Consider the following 20998-nt stretch of genomic DNA (forward strand, 5'->3'; position numbering starts at 1 on the left):
AAAAAAAATTCATAATAGGCTGTTGATTCGTTTTACTATGTAGATTATTCTATGTCAAGTGATTTTTTTCCCCGTACTATAACTCGAACTCGGGGAAAAAAAAAAAATTTTATTATTTTATAAATTCAAAAATTAATTATTTTTAAAATAATTGTTTGAAAAAAAATTCATAATAGGCTGTCGATTCGTTTTTTTATATAGATAATTTTATGTCAAGTAATTGTTGCAATTTAACCCTTTTTTCCCCCTAGAATGACTCGAACTCGGAGAAAAAAAAAAAACCGTATTATATTTAATATTTTGAGCGTTAAATTAAATTATTAAATTTAAAAAAAAAATGTTATCTTTTTATTGTTCTATTAATTTATTTATTTATAATTCAATTGTTTATATTAAAAAAAAAAAATTTTTTTTTTATTTCTTCGTCAATTTTTTTTTTAAATTATTTTAATATAATATTTATAAATTTTTTTAGTAACAATTAATAATATTATAAACAATATATTATTTAAACAATAAAATATTTTGTAATATTTTAACTTCGTCGAACTGCGACGAACGACAGAACAAAACGAAGACCGCGTCCCTTTTTTCTACGTCATCTATTTCCCCTCGAATCCCAATCCAACGCACCCAAATAATCTTAAAACCCTTATATATCCTTGATCCTTCGAGAAAACTTCAAAAATGACCTACAATAAAATTTAGCTTATTTTTTTTTCTACAACTTTCCCAAATACAATTTTCCCGTAAACCCTTTATCCTACCCGCTATTCAAAATAGAAAAACGTTTTATTTTTTTTCCCCCTTTAAAAATTTTTCCGCGGTTTTTCCTTTATCCCAATCAATTTCCCACCCTCTTATCTCTACCCATGAATTTTTTCCAAAGTTTAAAATAAACACAATTTTTATTATTGAAGAACTTTTGTAATAGTAAAATAAAACTACCTTTTGATCGACCATTGTATTTTTCTTCAGTTTTTTTCAACATAAATCATACTCTTGATTAAACTGGTTTTGCAATAATTGTGCGATAGCTGCATCGTCATTTGTGCCCTCCAATTCACAAATTAATTTCTCTGGAATTTCAGTAACATCTTGAATTATTTCAGGCTCTATAAGCTTTTTATGTTTACGAAATTTTCTACAATTAAAAACAAAAATTAACATTGATAAATTGTTTTTTTAATAAGTTTAATGAATATAATTTCTAACTATACTTTTCGTGAAGATTTGAGTTCACTATTAAACTATCTCGTTGACGAAGATAAATATTTATTGTAAAATTAATTACTTATTCTATTATATGGTAAGACCATTGATACAGTTTTATATAAAATTATCTTAATTTATTTATTTAACAGTAGAGCAATCTATTTTTTCAAATTAAAATACTCATACCTTGTATTAGAAATACTGTATAAACAATTTAATTTTTTTTTATCAACAGTTTGCTTACTTTATTGCATATTTAATAATGATAATTAAACTTTTTTTTTTCATCAGATAGTGGTGGGTTCGTTGGCAAATGGCAAATGAGTATTTTAGGTATATGAAATTGAACAATCCCCCATCATCATCAAGGATGACCATGCTCCGCCTTGGCTACCTTCTTAAAACTAATACACGATCAAAAAAAATATATAATCATGCCAAATAACAATAAAATTCATACTCATAATAACCGTTATATATTGAATTACGAATCTTGTTAGCGAAAATCGTCTATATTGATGCTACGATTTTCATCATGTTTAAGTGATTAGAAACAGCTTCAACCTGTTTAGAAAATATAAAAATATAAATAGGTTTGTTAGGCGTACTTTATTTTGATTTATTAAACCAAAAAAAAAAAATTGGTTCAATGAAAAAACAGACGTATACAATGACGTTCATTATTTATTATTTTACCAGTCAGTTTGTTGATGATCAGTAGTATTTATTTTTTACACTCCACTATTATTATCAAACAATTTAAAATTGAATTTTTTAATGATTATTGAAAAATTGTAATTATAAATTTACGATAAGGCAATAGGTTCAGGCTCAACACACAGCGCTATTCTGTGACCAAAATTAGCTAACGACGATTTTGGCAAACTATTTTATTGGTATGACTTTTATCTGACTTTTATGCATGCTGTTTTATTGACTTTTAAATTTTTTATAATATTCCTTGAGACTACCACTCAAATGCCTGGAGTTTATTTAAATTAATTAAATAAAAATGTACCTAAACAGTTTATTTAGTATAAAAAATGATAAGAGGCAAGAAATAACAACTGGATAATAAAAATAAATATAGGTATATGCAAATTTATCAAAATAAGGACTAGTATAAGTATATATATTCTAAGCAGAACATTATTTATTATTTTTATTAAATCATTACAATTCAACTTGTGGTTAATAATTAGTACAATATTAATAATAAATTATTTGAACTTCAAGTTCTAAGGTTATTTGTATTGATATGAACATAACCATTTTTTGTTCAACAGAAAAAAATTAATGTTTTAATAATATTTTTTTAAAATAAAATTAAACTACATGTTCACGAAAAAATACACTCAATAATGATAATGAGTAGATTAATCTTCATTCAAGTTATCAGTGTCTGATGTAGTACAGACACATGATAAGTTTGATTCGCATAATGATTCGTAAATATCATCATTAATTTTAAAAGAAGTATATACCTTCAATAGATGATTACTTTTTTTTAATTTAGCAATTTCTTTGATACCATCCAAGTTTACTTGTGTATTTTCAACATGCAAAACTCGTAAGTTTGGTAAATGCTTAAAAAGTTCAATCACTGAGCTATTAGTGACATGAATACAATTTGATATGTCAAAGTTGTTAATTGTTCGGCTGAATAAACGCTGAATTGACTCATCAGTGATCAACTTATTATATTTTTTTGATTGTATTGCATCAAGACTAAATGATTCTAATTGATTTAATTTATCAAGTGCAATTATACCCTTATCTGTTATACATGAACCACTTATACATAGATATTTTAAATTCTTAGCATTATCAAAAAGTTTAATCAAGAATTCATCTGTAACACCATAAGCCCAACTAATTGTTAAACACTCGAGATTTTTCATATTCTCAACTGTAGTCATTAAAGCTTCGTTTGCTTGAGAAAATTTCTGAAAGATAAATAATTTATTATTATGTGTTGATTATCAACAAAAAATGAGGAATATATTTTTTTGTTTATTGTAATAGTTGTTAAATTTATATTTACCTCAATCGATGAATCTGGTAAGCCAAAAGGATGAAATTGTTTAGATTCACATGAAATTGTAAATTTTGTCAAAGTTTCACGAACTTGTTCAATTGATTTGACCAAAGTCATTGGTAAAGTTGGATCTTTACATTGCCAATCAATTGTTAATATTTTAAGATGAGACATGTTAGAAAAAACATCTTCAAAATCTTTACTTTCCATTACTTCAAATTTCAAGTAAAGATCTTCGAGCTTTTTACAATTAGACTTGATCAATGGCATTATTTGAGAATTAGGATATCCACATATACTTAGCTCTGTCAAATTACGTCCACCAAGATAAATCATATATTTTAAATCATCTGGATTAGTTCTATGACCTTGAAAGGTATAATCACAAAACTTGTATGTTGTGAAGCCTGAATCAACGAAATCATTTACCCAATCTTGACAAACTGAAAAAATAATAATTATGATCATTTAATTATACAATTTTTTTTTTTTTATTAAAAATTATACTGTCAATTTAATTACTTACTTGTTTCAAGTTTTGGCTGACTAACGAAATGTGAACGAAAGCGGGCCATGCGCATTTCACGCTGCTCTGAAATTTTTTTATCATGTTCTCTTTGTTGTTTCAGTAAATCTTCATAATGAGCATCTAAGTGATTTTTTTCATCCGCATCATAGGTACCTTCATATTTTCTTATTGCACCACGTGCACGAAAATGACGGGATATTTTGGTTGGGGAAGTGATCTAGAATAAACAAAATAAATAATCATTTAATTTAGTCAACAACCGTATAACGATTACAGCAATTAAAAAGTCACAATGAAAAACATTATAATTCAGTACTTACTTCGTCTTTCAAAATTGATTGAAATGTTTCAACCCATTGAGACTCAACTTCTACAGTAGCCATATTTAAGGTTATTCTATAAAAAAAAAAAAAAAATCAATGAATTATTCAACTAATAACAAGTTATTAATGATTATTTTTTCGTACCACTTAATTAACAACAGACAAAATTTAATTGATAATTATAGGCACTGCATACCTTTTTTTTTCTTTGCACGTTAATAAAATGACGTCTTAACGGTAGTAAGGTCACGTCGGAAAAGAACCTTCTCGAATCTCGAGTCAGACACGATGCTCAGTATGATCAACTATATTCAACATGGCCGCCGTCTGGATAGCTATTATAATCTCGACATAATTATCCCCTCAGTTATCCCCGGCGACAGGGATAACTATTTTGTGTAAATTCACCTTAATTTATGGCTTTATTTGTATCTTTTTCAATGGTTTCCATCAAACGACTATATCGATTTTGAGCGTTTTCATGTTATCCCCGGTACAGGGGATAATTATGTCGAGAATAGCTATCCTGGGGACGTCCCAAAAATCACAAAAACAAGGTAAACTGGAATATATTGATTGAAAATTTTATAATTTTTTGGGTAAACATGATTTGTTCATGTATTTTATAGGCACAAAACAATAAATACTTTTTATTAATTATTAAAATAATTATAAAATATGTCAAGTAATATAGCTATCCTGGGGACGTACAAAATCACTCAGTAAACTCGGAACTTCAAGTTTGTGATCATAGAAAATTTTTCATCTACTGTTGTGGTAAGACATGATTTTTGAACGTCTATTTTTAGGCTTTAAGCATAATTATTATTGTTTAATTTTAATAATGATTATAAAATGCTTTTAAAATTGATAATAAATGGCAAAAGTAAATGGCATACGAATATGCAATATGGCTGATCCAGTTGCTTACAATATCTATTAATCTAAATTTTAAGTTTATTTATCACTATATTTTTTCATCTACCGCCGGTCGGAAAAAAGATAAATTTCACAAAAGAAAGCACCTATTATTATGCATTATTTTGATTATAACATATGTATTTTACTGGTATATTACAGAATAATAAATCGGTCAGAGACCCAAAAATTTCACGAAAAAAGTTGATCAAAATTTAAATTAATTAAATGACAGTAAAACACTGCCTTGTATTTGATTATAAATTATTTTTTTTATTAATTATTGAGTAAATTAATACATAAACCTGTTGGAATGTCATTTTTTAGTCAAAAAATTGTTTGGATTTTGCAATTTTCATCGCAGCGACATTACTTTTGAAGCTGGAGCATTGTTGTGTCTGGGGGAAAAAGTATTTGGACGAATCAAAAGGCTTGAAAAGATATTAAGTACCTTTTCCATCGCTCGTCGTTGATATATTTGTCAAAAGATTATGTCGCAATAAAATCGCGACGACTTACAAATTGTTTAAAATTTCATTGTTATAAATTTTTTAATAACAATTGAAAATAAAATGCATCTAGTTGAATCGAATTTATAGCTATATTAAACACATTTTTGAATATAAATTTTTATACTGATTTAATTTTCACCGAAAATATGGTCTGGGGGTGTAGCTCATATGGTAGAGCGCTCGCTTAGCATGCGAGAGGTACCGGGATCAATGCCCGGCACCTCCAATTTTTTTGCATTTCCTATTCTTTTTGCATATCATAATAAATTTTTTTTTTAAATTGGATTGATATTCTAAAAAATGACGACAGTCAATTGTTTACAAAATTTATTATTTCATATTTGTTTATTGTTATCAATCAAATGGCCAACAGCAAGCCAAAAAAAAATCATCCAAACAATATAAAAAATTTTTTGCTCATTAATTTTATAATGAATTTATATTTTAAATTTACAATAAATAAAATATATTGTAAATATTAAAAAATTTCATTGTTTTTATGTATTAAAATTATTTTAAAAAAAGAATGTCAACACTGCAAAGATTTTCCTGATGATGATTTATCTCGTTGAGCTCTATTACCATCCCAATCTTTGGCATTTGTCAACACAGTACCCAAAGCAGCATGTACCTCTTTCTCAGCAACCTTATGATACTTCATAAGAATATCTAAATTAATTCAAAAAAATATTAATTAATCATTATACATGAGTGATTTATTTTTATAATTATTGCTTGATAGTTATTTTTATTTTTTTTATTACCAACTATTGAGTGCCAAAATGTTGGTATATCAAGTCTCATGACAAATTTTCCTTCCATTTGTTTGACAGCTGTGCATTTAAGTATGACATCTCGATGCATAAATTTTCTTATTATTCCAAGTGAACTTCTTGATAATCTATCTTCCAAAAGAAAACTCAGTGATGCTTGCTAATGTAAATTTAAAAAATTCATCAGTTACAAACATGATTCTTTTAAATATACCTAATTATTTCCATTGGTTTTTATTGAACCAATTTATTTACTTACAAAGTCTTTTCGACACTGTGTATTTTTAGCAAGTAATGCTTCAAATGAAAATAGCTTTTCCACATCTTTAATTGGTAATTCAACTTCGTATTTGTCAGAAAAACTTTGATCACTTTCACTTGAAATCAAAAAGTGATTACTTCGTACCAAATGCTCCAAGTTTCTTTGATTATTTGATATCTCACGTATATCTCCCTGCATGGATGTCAATTTTTCCATAATAGCTAAAACAAAAACAAATAAATCATTTTAATTTAATTTTCCAAGATTTTTAAATTATTTTTTTACCTTGAAACTCGTTTCCATTCATAATTACTGGATTTTTTTCATTCTCAGGCTCTCTGTAAATAATAAAAAACAATTAATTAATAAAATATAAATAGCAGCTAGTATTGTTGTTGTTATTGTTGTTGATTTTTAATTGTTTACATACCTGTTTATTTTTTCACTCAAAAATTCTTCTACAGTCTTGGGTATATCAGGCATTATTGGTCTTAAAATATCAATCAATTCTTGTAGTGCATCCTCAGCAATTTTATGATCAATAGCCCATTTTTTAAGTTCAATATATTTTGTAGAATTTAATTGTTTATTACTTGTTGATTGTAATGTTTGTTTATCAAATGAAGTGTCATAATAATCACCTTGATTTGTAAATGTACCGTCTTCAGATAAAAAATCAAGATTAATATGTGGCTCAAGTTTTATTAATTCACTAACAATATTTTGATTATCACTATTATCACTTATATATTCACATGAATTTGACATTGTTGAACGATCATCACTTGATTTATTTGTATTGTCTTCATCATTACCATGTAAAAAACTCTCACGTAATTTTTTTAATGTACGATGTTTGCCAACTCTAGCACGTGTACTACATTTTCTTTTTAATGACACGATTTCCATAACCCCGATGTTACGTTTACAAATATTTTATTAATTGATATTGTGACTATTTATTTATTTTTTTATTTGTTATCTTATCGCAAATTAAACTTGTTAAAAATTGGGGACAACTGACATATCTCTAATCTCTTCTATGCGTTTGACTGTAAACGCCATAGACTCAATCACTCAACGCCATTTTGCCAAAATTACCTGTTATAATTACTAGATATTATTACTTCACAGATTCACACAGATTGTTATCATTATTGTTATTAATATTATTTTTTTAATGTTGTTGATGTTTTGTTAGAATTATAATACTTTTCGGAGCAAAAGCATTTTTTTTTTTGTATAACAAAAAAAAAAAAACACCTCTCGACAAGGCCAAGACTTGAAAAAACTTGAAGAAATTAAATAAAACACTTGAAAACCTAGGGATTTTATATTTGAATACTGTTTTCATATTTGACAACGCTGGATAACGCTGAATAATCTCACGAAAACAACAACAAACAACAACAAAAATGGAAGAAATCAGAGAGTAAAGCAGAGAGTGTTAAAGAGCATGATATTGAAAATCAACAAAATGAATTATCAAAAGGGCTTGATACCAAAATTATATAATATAATAAATAAACAAAACGGATGTTCGATAAGCAAATAAATAAATAAAATAAACAAAAATTAATTAACAAAATAAAATAATAGTTTATATGTTTATTGAAAAAAAAAAAAAAAACAACACTGTCTCACTTTTATTTACACTTTAGATTGCTTTAGATGATTCAAACTGGGCTTTCATTTTTGCATATATTTTTGCCTTCTGGCAAAAATTGAGTTTACTTGTTTGTCCCATTTCTTTGCACTTTGAAATCCACTGAGAGATCAGTTGTGTTTCTGGACGAAGTTCCTCCTTCTTTTCAAGATTAATTTCACTGTATTTAAATGATGAACCAAGTGTATCCTCAGGATCAGTAGAATCTCTATTTAACAGAAAAAAAAAACAAACAATTTTACTGTGAACTTATAAGGAAATTAAAAGTTGAAAATTAAAAATAATTTTTTCATTACATGATTCTAGCTTCATTCATTTTTCCAACAGTTTCTAAAGATAATTCTGAGGATGTAGTATCACAGTCTTTTGAAGTTGACCCTGGAACGCTGAAAAATTCAAGTCCTTTAGTTTGTCATATACCTACTCATATTTATTATTTATAAAATGTCATCAATATCACATTCATGCAGCTGTGATAAATTGTATGAAATTATGTAATAAATTTGACAGTTTGGTGGTATCAACGAGGTGACAGCAAGGGTGTTAGTACATATATTTTTTCTTACATTTTAGATGATTCAAACTGGGCTTTCATTTTTGCATATATTTTTGCCTTCTGGCAAAAATTGAGTTTACTTGTTTGTTCCATTTTTTTGCACTCTGAAATCCACTGAGAGATCAGTTGTGTTTCTGGACGAAGTTCCTCCTTCTTTTCAAGATTAATTTCACTGTATTTAAATGAAAGATTTTTTTCATATGATGGTGTCAATGAACCAAGTGTATCCTCAGGATCAGTAGAATCTCTATTTAACAGAAAAAAAAAAACAAACAATTTTACTGTGAACTTATAAGGAAATTAAAAGTTAAAAATTAAAAATAATTTTTTCATTACATAATTCTAACTTCATTCATTTTTCCAACAGTTTCTAAAGATAATTCTGAGGATGTTGTATCAAAGTAGCATATATTTATTATTTATAAAATGTCAACAATATCACATGCATGCAGATAAATTGTATGAGGTTATGTGGTAAATTTGACAGCTCAATGTTGATTGTTGAATTCAGTTCAAATTACTAAAACCCCGTTGAGGTCATTCGTACAACTGTAAAGTCTAAAATCACGGAAATCTACACAGGTAGCCATTTTATATAATATCAATATATATATTAATAATTAATAATAATTAATAATATATACTATATATCTATCAACATGTATGAATTAATTGAATAAATAACTTATTGTTGTATTGTTAATTTTTTTTATTTGCTGATTTCTATCAACTTGGAAATTAATTATTTTCCAAAAAAAAAAAAATGATGGCCAAGTAAATACCTAGACAGTGTAAATAAACTTATAAAAAAACGGTCATTGTTTCAATGTCAACTGTCAACTGTCAAGGATACTTTTATATAAAAATATTTACAACAATTATTGAGTTATTTTTCAATAGTAAATATTAAATATTCTATAATTAAATTTTAAATTAAATTAAATTATTTTCAAGTCGTAAATATTTTCATCTAGATGTCCAGTGTTGATAATTCCACTATAAGTATAAACAACTTTTGAATATAATATACAGATCTTTTCTCTTTCTCCAATACAAATCTCTTGAGGAATTTATTTCTCTTTCACCCCTCCCACTTTTTTTAACACACAAAAGTTTTCACCATAGAAAATGGTCCAGTGCATTCTCCGGATTCTGTCTTATTCATCAACCCAACACAACAATTTATTGAATTTTACCTACAACAAAAAAATGATGCATCAAGTGGCCATCAAAGCTTTGGATACATAACTAATTCAAAGCAACAAGTGTCTAGTTTGGTCTAGTTGTTTTTTTAACAATAATATTTATGATAAAATAAATAATAATAACAACAACAACAATATACGTTTGTCAAAAAGTTTGGAGTAAAAAATAATCATTATTATTATTATATAAAAAAGTAAAAAAAAGTAAAAGTCTAAAAATGAATTATAGTAGAAGAAAAAAAAAGCGTATTAATTATGGAGTAAGAGCTGTTGAATTAACAAGAGGAATAAAAGGTTTTGGTTTTACAATATCTGGACAACAACCATGTATACTTAGTTGTATTGTACCAGGTAGTCCAGCTGATATTGCTGGTTTACGTGCTGGTGATTATTTAATTGCTGTTAATTCATTTAATGTTGGTAAAACACCACATGATGATGTTGTTAAATTAATTGGTCATTCAAGTGGTATATTACGTTTACAAATTGCTGAAAATTATTATTCTGATTCATCAGATGATGAAGGTTTAACAACAGCACGTATTAAACCAAAATATTCACATAAACAAAAAAGTGTTTGTGGTAATACATCAACAACAACATCAACGACGACAAATACAACAACAGCAACGACATCATCATCATCATTAACAACAACAAAAACAACAACAACAACAGCACAAGTACAATGTAGAGTTGCTAAAGTTGTTAGAGATTTACAAACTGGTGCAATGTTTGATGATAATAATGAATTAATTGATAGATTACCAATTGGTAAATTACAATGTAATCAAAATGGTATTTATCATCGTTGGAATTTATCAAATTCAGTACCATTACCACCACCACCACCACCTCCACCACCACATTTACATAAAAGAGATACTGAAAAAATTGTTCATAGAACTGTTGTTGGATATCTTGGTACAATTGATATACCAAATATTCATCCATCAACAATGATGCAGGTAAATTTAAATAAAATATTCATATTTATAATTAAAACTAATTTGTAAATATATTTATAGGTATTAAAAAAATGCATAAAAAGACTGAAAGCTGAAAAACGTAATCCAACAACAGTATTACTTACAATACATGTTACAAATATTAAATTAACAAATTCAGATAATAAAATAATTGCTGAATATCCATCATATAGAATTGTATTTTGTAATTCATTTTCTGAACATGATAAACAATATTTTGGTATATTAACAAAAACAGCAAAAGATAATGATGATATTGTATCAAATTCATGTCATGTATTTAAAATATATGATAAATTAATTGATCATTCAGTACATTTAAATACATGTTGTAAATTTAATTTTACATGTACAAAAACATGTGAATTGAATGTTTGTCAAGAATTTCCAGATAGTTGTAATGGTTTAATTGGTGCAATAAAAACATTATACATTACTGATACAAATAATAATAATAATACAGATACAAATAATTATACAATTGGTGATAATAGAAGACGTGATACAGTATCACCACAACCAAGTAATATAAGTACATCAACAGCTCATTCAAGTAATTCAGATTCTGGTATTGGTTTTAAAGATGATTATGGAAGTCAATCAGATTTTTTACAACAACGTAATAAATGTCAACAATCAATTAATCCAAGATCATCAAGTGTACCATGTACATTTAATATTGTTAATAATAATAAAAATATATCATTAACAAATTTATCATTAATATCACATGAGCTATATTCACTTGGTAATAGAGAAACAATACGTGCATCATGTTCAAATATACGTAAAACATTATCAATTGTTACTGCAATGGATAAAGTAGTCAATGGGGATGATGTTGGTAATAATAATAATATTAAAAGGGATGATTGTAGTGGTGATGTTGATGGGGATGTTGATACTAATGGTGGGGATAAAAGTATCACCTGCTCTCAAACATCTGCTCAAAATTTTGTTAATACATCAAGCCACGATATATCGTCAGTTGGTTCTTCAACATTTTCACGTACAATTGCTGGAATGTTACGTCCAAATGATATTGATGATTATTGTGATTTTAATCATTTAAATATGTGCAATAAATTAAGTCCAAAAGTATTTAATACATCATCAAAATCATTTATACACAGTATGGAAGATCTTAAACAAGAAAAAAATATTTCAACAATGGATTTATCATTTTTAAATAAATCAGATGTTAGACCTTGGGGAAGCTTACAGGAGATACGCAACGTTGGTGGTTTTGAATCTGATTGTATGGTAAGTTTATTAAAATTAAAATTTATAAAATTTTTATTTTATTTATTTATTATTTTATTTTAATATTAAAAAATAAATTTAAAAATTTGTTTAATAATTTAAAATAATATTTTTTATTTGCAATAAGTATAGTCTATTGTGCAAATAATAAAAAATAAAATGACAAAAGGAATGGAATGTAAAAAAAGAAAGGAGAGTTGTCGAGTAAAACACGAGTTGCTGGTTTTGCTGCCAGGTATGATGATGATGATGATTTCCTTTCTCGCTCAATGCTTGTACTTAATACACACACATATATATTTATAAAATATAAAATATATATATATAGATACTCTAGCGTAAAACACTATTGATGTAGCGTCATCATTTCCTGTCTCAATCATTGAGCATAATTTCCATATGTGTACAAGTGAAAGAAAATAAATAGACACATATTGTGATAAAATTTGAACTCTCTATGGATAGGTATATATAAAAATAAATTTTTCAAATAAGAAAAAAATATTTATCAAACTTATAAACCAGGGAGAGACACAGAGAAATAGAAAGGAGAGAAATAATTTCGAAAAGAATTGACAAAGACAAAATCATATAAAAATAAAACTTTGCTGTAACTCCATTCCATAGACTAAAATTGGATTCTGTATATCGTGTGCCCCCTTTTTTTTTTACTGTACTTAACTCTCAACACATATACATTATAAATTTATATGATGTTAATGATGTAGGTGTGTTGGTTTGTACACTGCTGGGTCAGTCATGCACGCTGTCAATGCGGTAGCACAAACGAGAATTGGTTCGTGTTGTTGAATGCATCGTGCAAGACCAGGGCGGCGCCCATTTAATTCAAATAATATTTATTTTTTTTTTTTAAATTTTAATTATTAATAATAATTGTTAAACAAATTAATTTATATATTATCAATTTTCAATGATAATATTTAATATATTTAAATTTTTCATGAAAATATTAAATTCAGTTTGTGTTTTATAGTTAAAAATATTTTTTAAAATTTCTTTGAGGTCATATTTATTATATTATTTGTGAATTAATGGGATTTTATCAGTGGGAAGTATTTAAACAACAGCTGAGACATGCAGGGATACGGCAAGTCAGTACGTAGACTATTTGGTCGCGAATTTATATTGGTTATTTATTTTTTTTATTAATTTTTAAAAATTACTATTATTGATATTAAATTTACTTTTGATAATTTTAATTAATTATTAGCTTTGTTTATTTTTTTTTATTATTATTATTGTTATTTAAATTTTATATTATGATAAATTATTAACTTTGATTTTTTTATTTATTACAATTTTATTTTATTGATGATAATTTATTGAATAATGAGTTTAAATAAAATTCATATATTAAAATTTTATTGATCATGAACTTGATACTTTGGCGCCAATTTATCATGGCTCAATTGTCATCAATGTTTATATTATTTTAATTTATTTAAAGTTGATTTTCTTGTTAATGGTGATACAGTAGGTGTGTGGGAATATTCTTCAATTTCCCACGCGATTCACCTGTTGAATAACAAGTTGTTTTTTATTTTTCATTTATTAAATTCATTTATTCAATAAAAAGTCTTTTGACATCAATTTTTTTTTATGCAGATGAGAGATCTGAATGTTTTTTTTTTTTTTAAAATGCATATAAAAATGTTCTAGTTTTTAATGAACAAAAAGGCTAGACATTTTGTATTACAAATTTAACATTTAAAAATTTTTTCTACATATAAATTTCGATTTAATAAATCATTTAAAACTCATTGCAATTTAGCCCAGCATGATTTTCCATCTGTTGCAAATTTTTAAAGTTCAATAGTTGTCATAAATCCAATCAGTCATTTTTTTTTTATTTCGATTTTATTGTTGTAGTAATTTCGAAATGAAGACCATTGTATTTCAAATTATTATTACATTGTTATCAAACTGTTGTTAACAATAAAAACAACAATAAATATCCCACAAAATGATGATGATAATGTTCCATAAAAAAATGATGATTGTATTACTGAAAATTTGTTTAATCATCAAGCCAATGAACCTGCTTTTCTTTTAAATTTTTATTTGTCATTAATCAAATTTACAGTTGGACTAACATGATTTTGTTAATTACAAATTTATTTTATTTTTAAATAATTATTATTTCCGGGTTTTAGAGATCCTAAAATCATTAACAGATCATTAACTTTGCATGAATATAGTTAAGGTCACTTCCGGAGACACTGACTCATCAGGTCAAATTTTTTTTTTATTAATTGTCAAGACACTGTCATAATATAATTTCTAATTATTATTAAAATGAATTATTTAGATTTTTTAAATAATTATTATGAATTGTTGATTTATTTTTTTTTAACTTTTATTATTATATTATCTGTCATTCGTGTTCCTGGAAAAAAGGTGTGATGATTATTAAAACATGTGTTGTTATTGGCAAGAAAAATAACCTCTGAAAAATAATTTAGTAAATCATAAAATTATGATGAAAATAAAAATTAAATATTTTAATAAAGTAATTATTAATTGCACGTTTTTTTTAAGCATATTTTTATATTTTTTAAATCTGTAATTTGAGGTCACACAGAGAGGTGTAGTTAATTATCAACAAAGTAGAACATTGTCTCATTCTCATACACAACAATAATAAAACAAATAAAAATAATTTTAAAAAAATAAATAATGTCCCACGTAATGAGACAAATTAATTAGTATTTACTTTCAAATTCTACTAACATATTTTAAATAATTACAATTATTTTTTCTACATTGTTAAAAGTATTTGTAAATAATGAAAATATATATTTTTAGTTTTACAGCAGTACAGAGTCATGTGACAAGACTGATGTTGATGTTCATACATGGGCAACTGGTTTTGAAAAACTTCTTCAAGATCCCAAAGGTCTTCAGACATTTGCTGTAAGATAATATTTAATTTTTAAATTGTTTTTTCATAATTTACATGTAATTAATATTTATTGTTTTTTTCTTTTGTGTTATAGGAATTTTTAAAAAAAGAATTTAGCCATGAAAATATATATTTTTGGGCAGCTAGTGAAAGATATAATGACACTGAAGATGTATCAGCTAGAAGAACACTTGCTTGGCAAATTTATCAACGTCATTTATCAACAACTGCTGTTGAACCAGTTAATGTTGATAGTCATGCAGCTGGACAAATAACACAAGAACTTATTAATTTAGCTCCTGAAGGTCTTTTTCTTCATGCACAAAAACAAGTATTTAATCTAATGAAATTTGACAGTTATCCAAGATTTTTAAGATCAGATTTATATCGTAAATGTCTCGAAACTGGACGTAGTGTTGTTAGTAATGATGATCAAGATTTAACATTAACAAATTCACCAAGTGTTAAATTAAAAAAAAGTCATTCTGATGCTGAGGATAGATGTAGAAAATCAATATTACCATGGCATAGAAAAAATCGGTAAGATAATTATTAAAATAATCAACAATTTGTAATATTATTAATAATTTATTTATTCTTTAATTTATTAAGATCAAAGTCAAAAGACAGAGGTGAATCAGAGTACAAAAATACACCTACAAGAGGTGAAACAATATACAAAAGTTTTACCAAGATTAAAAGAGAAACAGAAGGTAATAATAATGATGACAATGTATCAATATCAAGCAGTCGATCATCACTAGCATCATGGGATCTTGCATTACGACAATCTTTTAGTAAACACGTGAGTTTTTTTTTTCTTTATCATAAATAGAAAAATAATCATCATACTGATGTTTATTATATTTTAAAATGAGTTAATTATGATTTTGTTTTTTGATTTTAATTAATTTTTTTTATTGAATGCGTTTGTCTTTGTGTGAATTGTTTTTTTTTTATTCTTTTCTTTTCTTTTTGTTTTGTTTTGTGTCTATTGACTGTGTGTAGTCATTATCCTCATTTGATGGACAAACAAGTGAAAAAAAAGATGTACAGACAAAATGTAGCGGTTTGTGTCGTGTTATATTACCTGATGGTTCAACAACAGTCGTACCAACAAGTCAATCTGAGAGTATTAAAGCAGTTGTAACTCGTTTACTTGATAAACGTGCACTTCATTATACAAATTATGATGTATTAGTACTTGCAACTGACGAGGTTAGTCATTATTATTATTGAAATATTATTTTTTATAAATATAATTATGTCGACAATAATTATTATAAATGCACACACATTTGTCGAATCAAATATGGATTACTTTCACTTGAAAAATGCACGCTGTTATTATTTTTTTTCTTGCATGCTTGTTTTTGATGCTACTTATTGATGAATTATTTTTTTTTTTAGTAAATTTGCACTCTCTTCAAAATTCCAATGATGATCACGTATTGATTTAAAAAGAAAATACGTAAACATGATTATGAATTTGTTGAATATTAATGAATAAAATTAATTGTTTTATGTTTGTAAATTATAGATGGCTAATTTAAAATATCCATCATCAGTATTATCTGGCCAAGAAGTTGAAGTTGTACCAACAAAAGTATTAAAAGTTGATTTACCATCACGAAGAAATATTATAACAGTTGTTGCTCATAAAGGACGTAGTTTAAAAGAAGTATTACGACCATTATTAAATAAATATGGTTTTAAAATGGAGATGATTACTATTTGGGGTGATGGTCAACAAGTATCTCTAGATATTCCAGCTATAAATGCACCAGTTAGATTAATTTTGACATCAAATAATGATGACTATCAACGTGATAATAATCAATGCCAAGAAGATATACCTCAAGGACAATCAACACTTGATGAAATAACAAACAAAGTATTTGAAGAACTTTTAGTTGGTAAAAGTTCAAATAAAAATTCATATCATGAAGGTTCATACAAGGTGATTATCATTTCGACTTTTTATTCTAAATTTATCATATTTTAAATTGATTATAATAATGTTTTTCTATTTAAAAATTACAGTCGGATGATCAGAGATCAGAGAGTTCATCTATATTATCAAGTAAATTATTTTCACGTGACACATTTGGAAAGAAAAAATCAAAATCAAAAAGCAGTAATATTAGTGTTAAAAGTAATTCAACTGATATTGATACTGGTGAAGAAAGTTCACATTCAAATAAAACCAGTGCACCATTAATTGCCAAATTGAGAAATGGAGTTAAACTTCAGTTACCAGGAAAATTTGATGGTGATGGTTAGTTGTAATTTTTTTAAATTATATATTTTATTTTAAAGCATGAAAATTTTCAATTTAAAAAGCTATTATATTTTATTATATTTATAGAATTATATGAAGGACTTAAAAGAGCTCAAAGATCAAGGCTTGAAGATCAACGTGGAACAGAAATTAATTTTGAACTTCCTGATTTTTTAAAGGTAAAAAAAAAAAAAGCTTTAAACAAAATAAAAATATAAATAAATTGTTATTTTTGTATTTTAGCAAAATAAAGAAAATGGAAAACGTAATGATGATAAAAAAAATCGTAAATGTTCATCAATATCATCAGGAAATCGTGAAAGTACATCAAAATTTTATGATTCAAGTGATGACAATAATAAACAACAACATCAACAAAATTCATTATGTCGTGAAGCTAAAAAACCACGTCCATTTAGTGGTGAATCACACAGTATGAATTTTAAAGGTTTTGATCCACGTAAACGTCTTGATTCAACAAATAGTCTTGATGGTACACTTGAAGATACAGACAAAACAATAATTGGAATTGAATTTCAATCAAGTCATGATTCATTAATTGATAATCAATTTTTATCATCACCAATGTTAATGAAACCACCACCATTACCACCAAAACCCAAGGGTCTTCAACGTACCAATATCATGAAAAATAAAATTTCACCAACAAAACTATTACCAATGACTGCAACAATTAACAATATTTCATCTCAAGAGTTACGTAATAATAATAATAGTAATAATATATTTTAAAGTATTAAAAAAAATATATATATATATTTATAATTTTATTTTTAAATTTAAAATAGATAAATAATTTTAGTAAACTTCAGTGAGACTGATTTAAAACAAAAAATAAAAGCAGAAAAATATTATCACGTGAATTTAGTAATATTATGGATTTTATGAATGAAATTTAAGAAAAAATTAATGAAGAATAATCTAGCTTGGTGAGTTTTATTCAGTATAATATTAAATATTATTTTTTATTTTTATATCATCAGTATAATATTTTTAATCTATCATACAAATATCCAAGAAAAAATAAAATATTATTAAATAATTTCTCATGGATATTTGTATTACGAATGTAAATAAATCAGTTAATTTAAAATTATTATTTACAAAATTTAATTAAACAAGTGCCTTAAGCAAAAAATATTATTTATAATATTAACGACTGCATAATTATTAATTTTTTTATACAAAGTAAAATGTAAGGCATCTTGTTGAGCAATTGCTATTGAATAAAAAACAAAAATAATAATAATTTAAATGATTTTTAAAAAGCGAAATTAATTTATGATGATAGAAACAAAAATAAAAGTGAAAAAAAAAAATATATATTGAGCATGCGCTGTTTGTTGGCGCCATCATGCGAGGATTTCCCTCAACAGTACATTCAGAAATGAAAAAAAAAAAAAATAAATATACATATACTAACACATCAAGTGAATAACGTCGGTTGAATGAATGTCTCGATATTTCATTGTTACTTGAGTACATTAATTAACAAATAATAATCAGTGAGTTATTAATATTTTTTCTCCGTTTATTTTATCAAATTACTTAACAATCACAAATTGTCGTTAAACAATTGACACGTTTTTTTAAAAATAACATTATCATTTGAGAATATTCATTTTTTTTTTTTTTTCACTGTTCAATTGAGTGTGTGTTCTCTGCCCTTATCAATCGCAAGTTTCTTCAATTGAATTAATAATCACCAGCAGCATCAGCATAATTAAAGGTAAGTTTTAAATAAAAAAAAAAAAAATCATTATTAATTAGTATTGTTGAAAGTGTAAAATAAAACAAAAGAAAAAAAAAACGTTACGTTTTTTTTTTTTTTTTTTTTTCTCTTCCAGGGATTCCTTATTTTTGTTGAAATTAAATGATAATTTATTGTAATTATTTCTCTATTTTGTTTACATTAGATTCTAGCTAGTTTAAAATTTTATGAAAATTAAATAATATTTATTTTGTCAATAAATAGAATAAAACAAAAATAAAAAAAAAAAAATAAATATTTAAATACCAGTAAATAAATTCTTAGTATTTAAATCTGAGAAAAAAAAAAAAAAAAGTTTAAAGGGACAAAGAAATTTAAAGGTCCCGTATCTAAGAGAAGGAAGAAAGAAAAAGAAAAAAAAAATGGTCAGTAACGTGTCCGTGATGCTTAGAAATCGGGTGGTCGTTAAATATGAGTATTTATCTCAAATTTCGTAATATTTTTTAGGTCTTTCATTTAGCAACTGTTAAAAAATAAAAATAATATGAAATTAATATCAAAAATATTAAGCATGTAACACAATACATTATCGGAATAAATATTAAAAATTATCAATGTTTGTACAACAATTTAGTATTAAATCCCATGTGTATATATTTACAAAATAAAAATATTATATTTATAAACAGCTTAGCCGTTACGTGTAAAAAAAAAAAAAAAAAAAACAACTAAAATCGAATATTACAGGCAAAAATAGACAGAGAGAAAAAATAAAAATAATAAAAGAGGTTTACGTTAAAATGAGAAAGACAACAAGGGCAATAGGTGAGGGAAAAAATTTAGAAAAAAGAAGGGATAAGTCATGGGTTAAATATCCATAATAAAAACCGTTGGAAATATTAGTCGATTGCATGACGACATAATCCGCTGCTCAATAAAATCACTAATTAAATTCATGCTATATTCAAAAAAAAAAAACCACCTGATTCAATTACCCCAGGGGCATCGGGTGACTTGAGAGAGGTCACGCTGAATTGCTAGGTATTACTCCAAACGAAAAAAAAAATATCTTAGATGATTGAAGGTCTTTCTAAAACAGCCGTTATAATTTTTTTGCTCCAACTTTTATTTGAAAAATTATACTCCAAGTGGGAGTCTGCAATTCGCAAAATAAACAGTTGGATCCCCTTAATTCACCCCCCATTTCTCCTCTCTCTTTGTCAATCGTAATCTCATTTCCAGTATGATTTTTATTATTTTTTTTTTGCACTATTTAATGTCCCGCTGTGGTTTCTTCAATATATTTTATGACACAGTCATTGCGTACTCACGCAATTGTACATAAATTTTTATTTATATATTTTTTTTTTTTCCTCTCTCTTCATTACTACCATCACCCTCTTCATGTTAACTTATATTCCAGATACTCTCAACTCTTTTTTAACTGTCTGCGGTACTTTTTTTACTTTTTTTTTTTGTTAAATTTATTTTGTCGGTTTGTCAAATGCGACAAGTTGACGACAAAAAAGTAGACACATACATGGTTATTTTATGGATTAAAATAAAATGATACACAGACTCTTTAAAAAATTTAAACATTTAATTTGTATTAAAATAAAAGTATGGTGTTGAACGGTTAGCAACTTTATAAATTCAAATAATGAGTATATATATTTTCCTTTTGTTTGATTAATCATGTTCCGACATACGTGGACTTTTAAAAATCCGTTGAGTATATTTTTTATATTCATTTTTAATTCATTAGAATTATCATGTGGTATATCACGTTCCATATAAACTCGTATTTCATTCA

The 20998-nt window shown here is 25.7% G+C and overlaps 4 protein-coding genes and 1 non-coding gene across 8 annotated transcripts; 2 read left to right on the forward strand and 3 right to left on the reverse strand.

Annotated features, from left to right (window-relative positions):
- Nucleotides 1-2346: 2346 nt before the first annotated feature.
- LOC122848843 lies at nt 2347-4639 on the reverse strand. 2 transcript variants are annotated; one of them, XM_044147221.1, is made up of 5 exons: nt 4302-4639; nt 4103-4178; nt 3780-3999; nt 3260-3696; nt 2347-3161 (listed from the first exon to the last, which is right to left on the reverse strand). In XM_044147221.1, exons 2-5 carry the CDS (start codon nt 4163-4165, stop codon nt 2592-2594), a joined length of 1290 nt encoding a protein of 429 aa, XP_044003156.1. In that variant the 5' UTR covers nt 4166-4178; nt 4302-4639; the 3' UTR covers nt 2347-2591. The 2 variants fall into 2 exon arrangements, with proteins under 2 accessions (XP_044003156.1, XP_044003155.1); XM_044147220.1 differs by having other exon boundaries at nt 4250-4589.
- A 1049-nt stretch (nt 4640-5688) lies between these two features.
- Nucleotides 5689-5761, forward strand: Trnaa-agc. The gene has a single exon. It is a non-coding gene; the product is annotated as a tRNA-Ala (tRNA).
- A 100-nt stretch (nt 5762-5861) lies between these two features.
- On the reverse strand, nt 5862-8063 carry LOC122848844. Its single transcript, XM_044147222.1, has 5 exons — nt 7001-8063; nt 6856-6908; nt 6568-6791; nt 6300-6468; nt 5862-6204 (listed from the first exon to the last, which is right to left on the reverse strand). Exons 1-5 carry the CDS (start codon nt 7477-7479, stop codon nt 6065-6067), a joined length of 1065 nt encoding a protein of 354 aa, XP_044003157.1. The 5' UTR covers nt 7480-8063; the 3' UTR covers nt 5862-6064.
- Nucleotides 8064-8164: 101 nt separating this feature from the next.
- Nucleotides 8165-9681, reverse strand: LOC122848847. Of its 2 annotated transcripts, XM_044147225.1 has the most exons (5): nt 9575-9681; nt 9129-9350; nt 8803-9039; nt 8533-8622; nt 8165-8444 (listed from the first exon to the last, which is right to left on the reverse strand). In XM_044147225.1, exons 2-5 carry the CDS (start codon nt 9146-9148, stop codon nt 8228-8230), a joined length of 564 nt encoding a protein of 187 aa, XP_044003160.1. In that variant the 5' UTR covers nt 9149-9350; nt 9575-9681; the 3' UTR covers nt 8165-8227. The 2 variants fall into 2 exon arrangements, with proteins under 2 accessions (XP_044003160.1, XP_044003161.1); XM_044147226.1 differs by lacking the exon at nt 9575-9681 and having other exon boundaries at nt 8193-8444; nt 9129-9415.
- A 243-nt stretch (nt 9682-9924) lies between these two features.
- On the forward strand, nt 9925-18715 carry LOC122848845 (regulator of G-protein signaling loco). 2 transcript variants are annotated; one of them, XM_044147223.1, is made up of 10 exons: nt 9929-10965; nt 11026-12249; nt 15076-15183; nt 15267-15712; nt 15785-15977; nt 16181-16390; nt 16713-17132; nt 17216-17450; nt 17541-17632; nt 17697-18210. In XM_044147223.1, the coding sequence occupies exons 1-10, from the start codon at nt 10216-10218 to the stop codon at nt 18204-18206; spliced, it is 4188 nt and encodes a 1395-aa protein (XP_044003158.1). In that variant the 5' UTR covers nt 9929-10215; the 3' UTR covers nt 18207-18210. The 2 variants fall into 2 exon arrangements, with proteins under 2 accessions (XP_044003159.1, XP_044003158.1); XM_044147224.1 differs by lacking the exon at nt 16181-16390 and having other exon boundaries at nt 9925-10965; nt 17697-18715.
- The last annotated feature ends 2283 nt before the right edge of the window (nt 18716-20998 follow it).

Source organism: Aphidius gifuensis, linkage group LG2, assembly GCF_014905175.1.
Source record: "Aphidius gifuensis isolate YNYX2018 linkage group LG2, ASM1490517v1, whole genome shotgun sequence".
Lineage (NCBI taxonomy): Eukaryota > Metazoa > Arthropoda > Insecta > Hymenoptera > Braconidae > Aphidius > Aphidius gifuensis.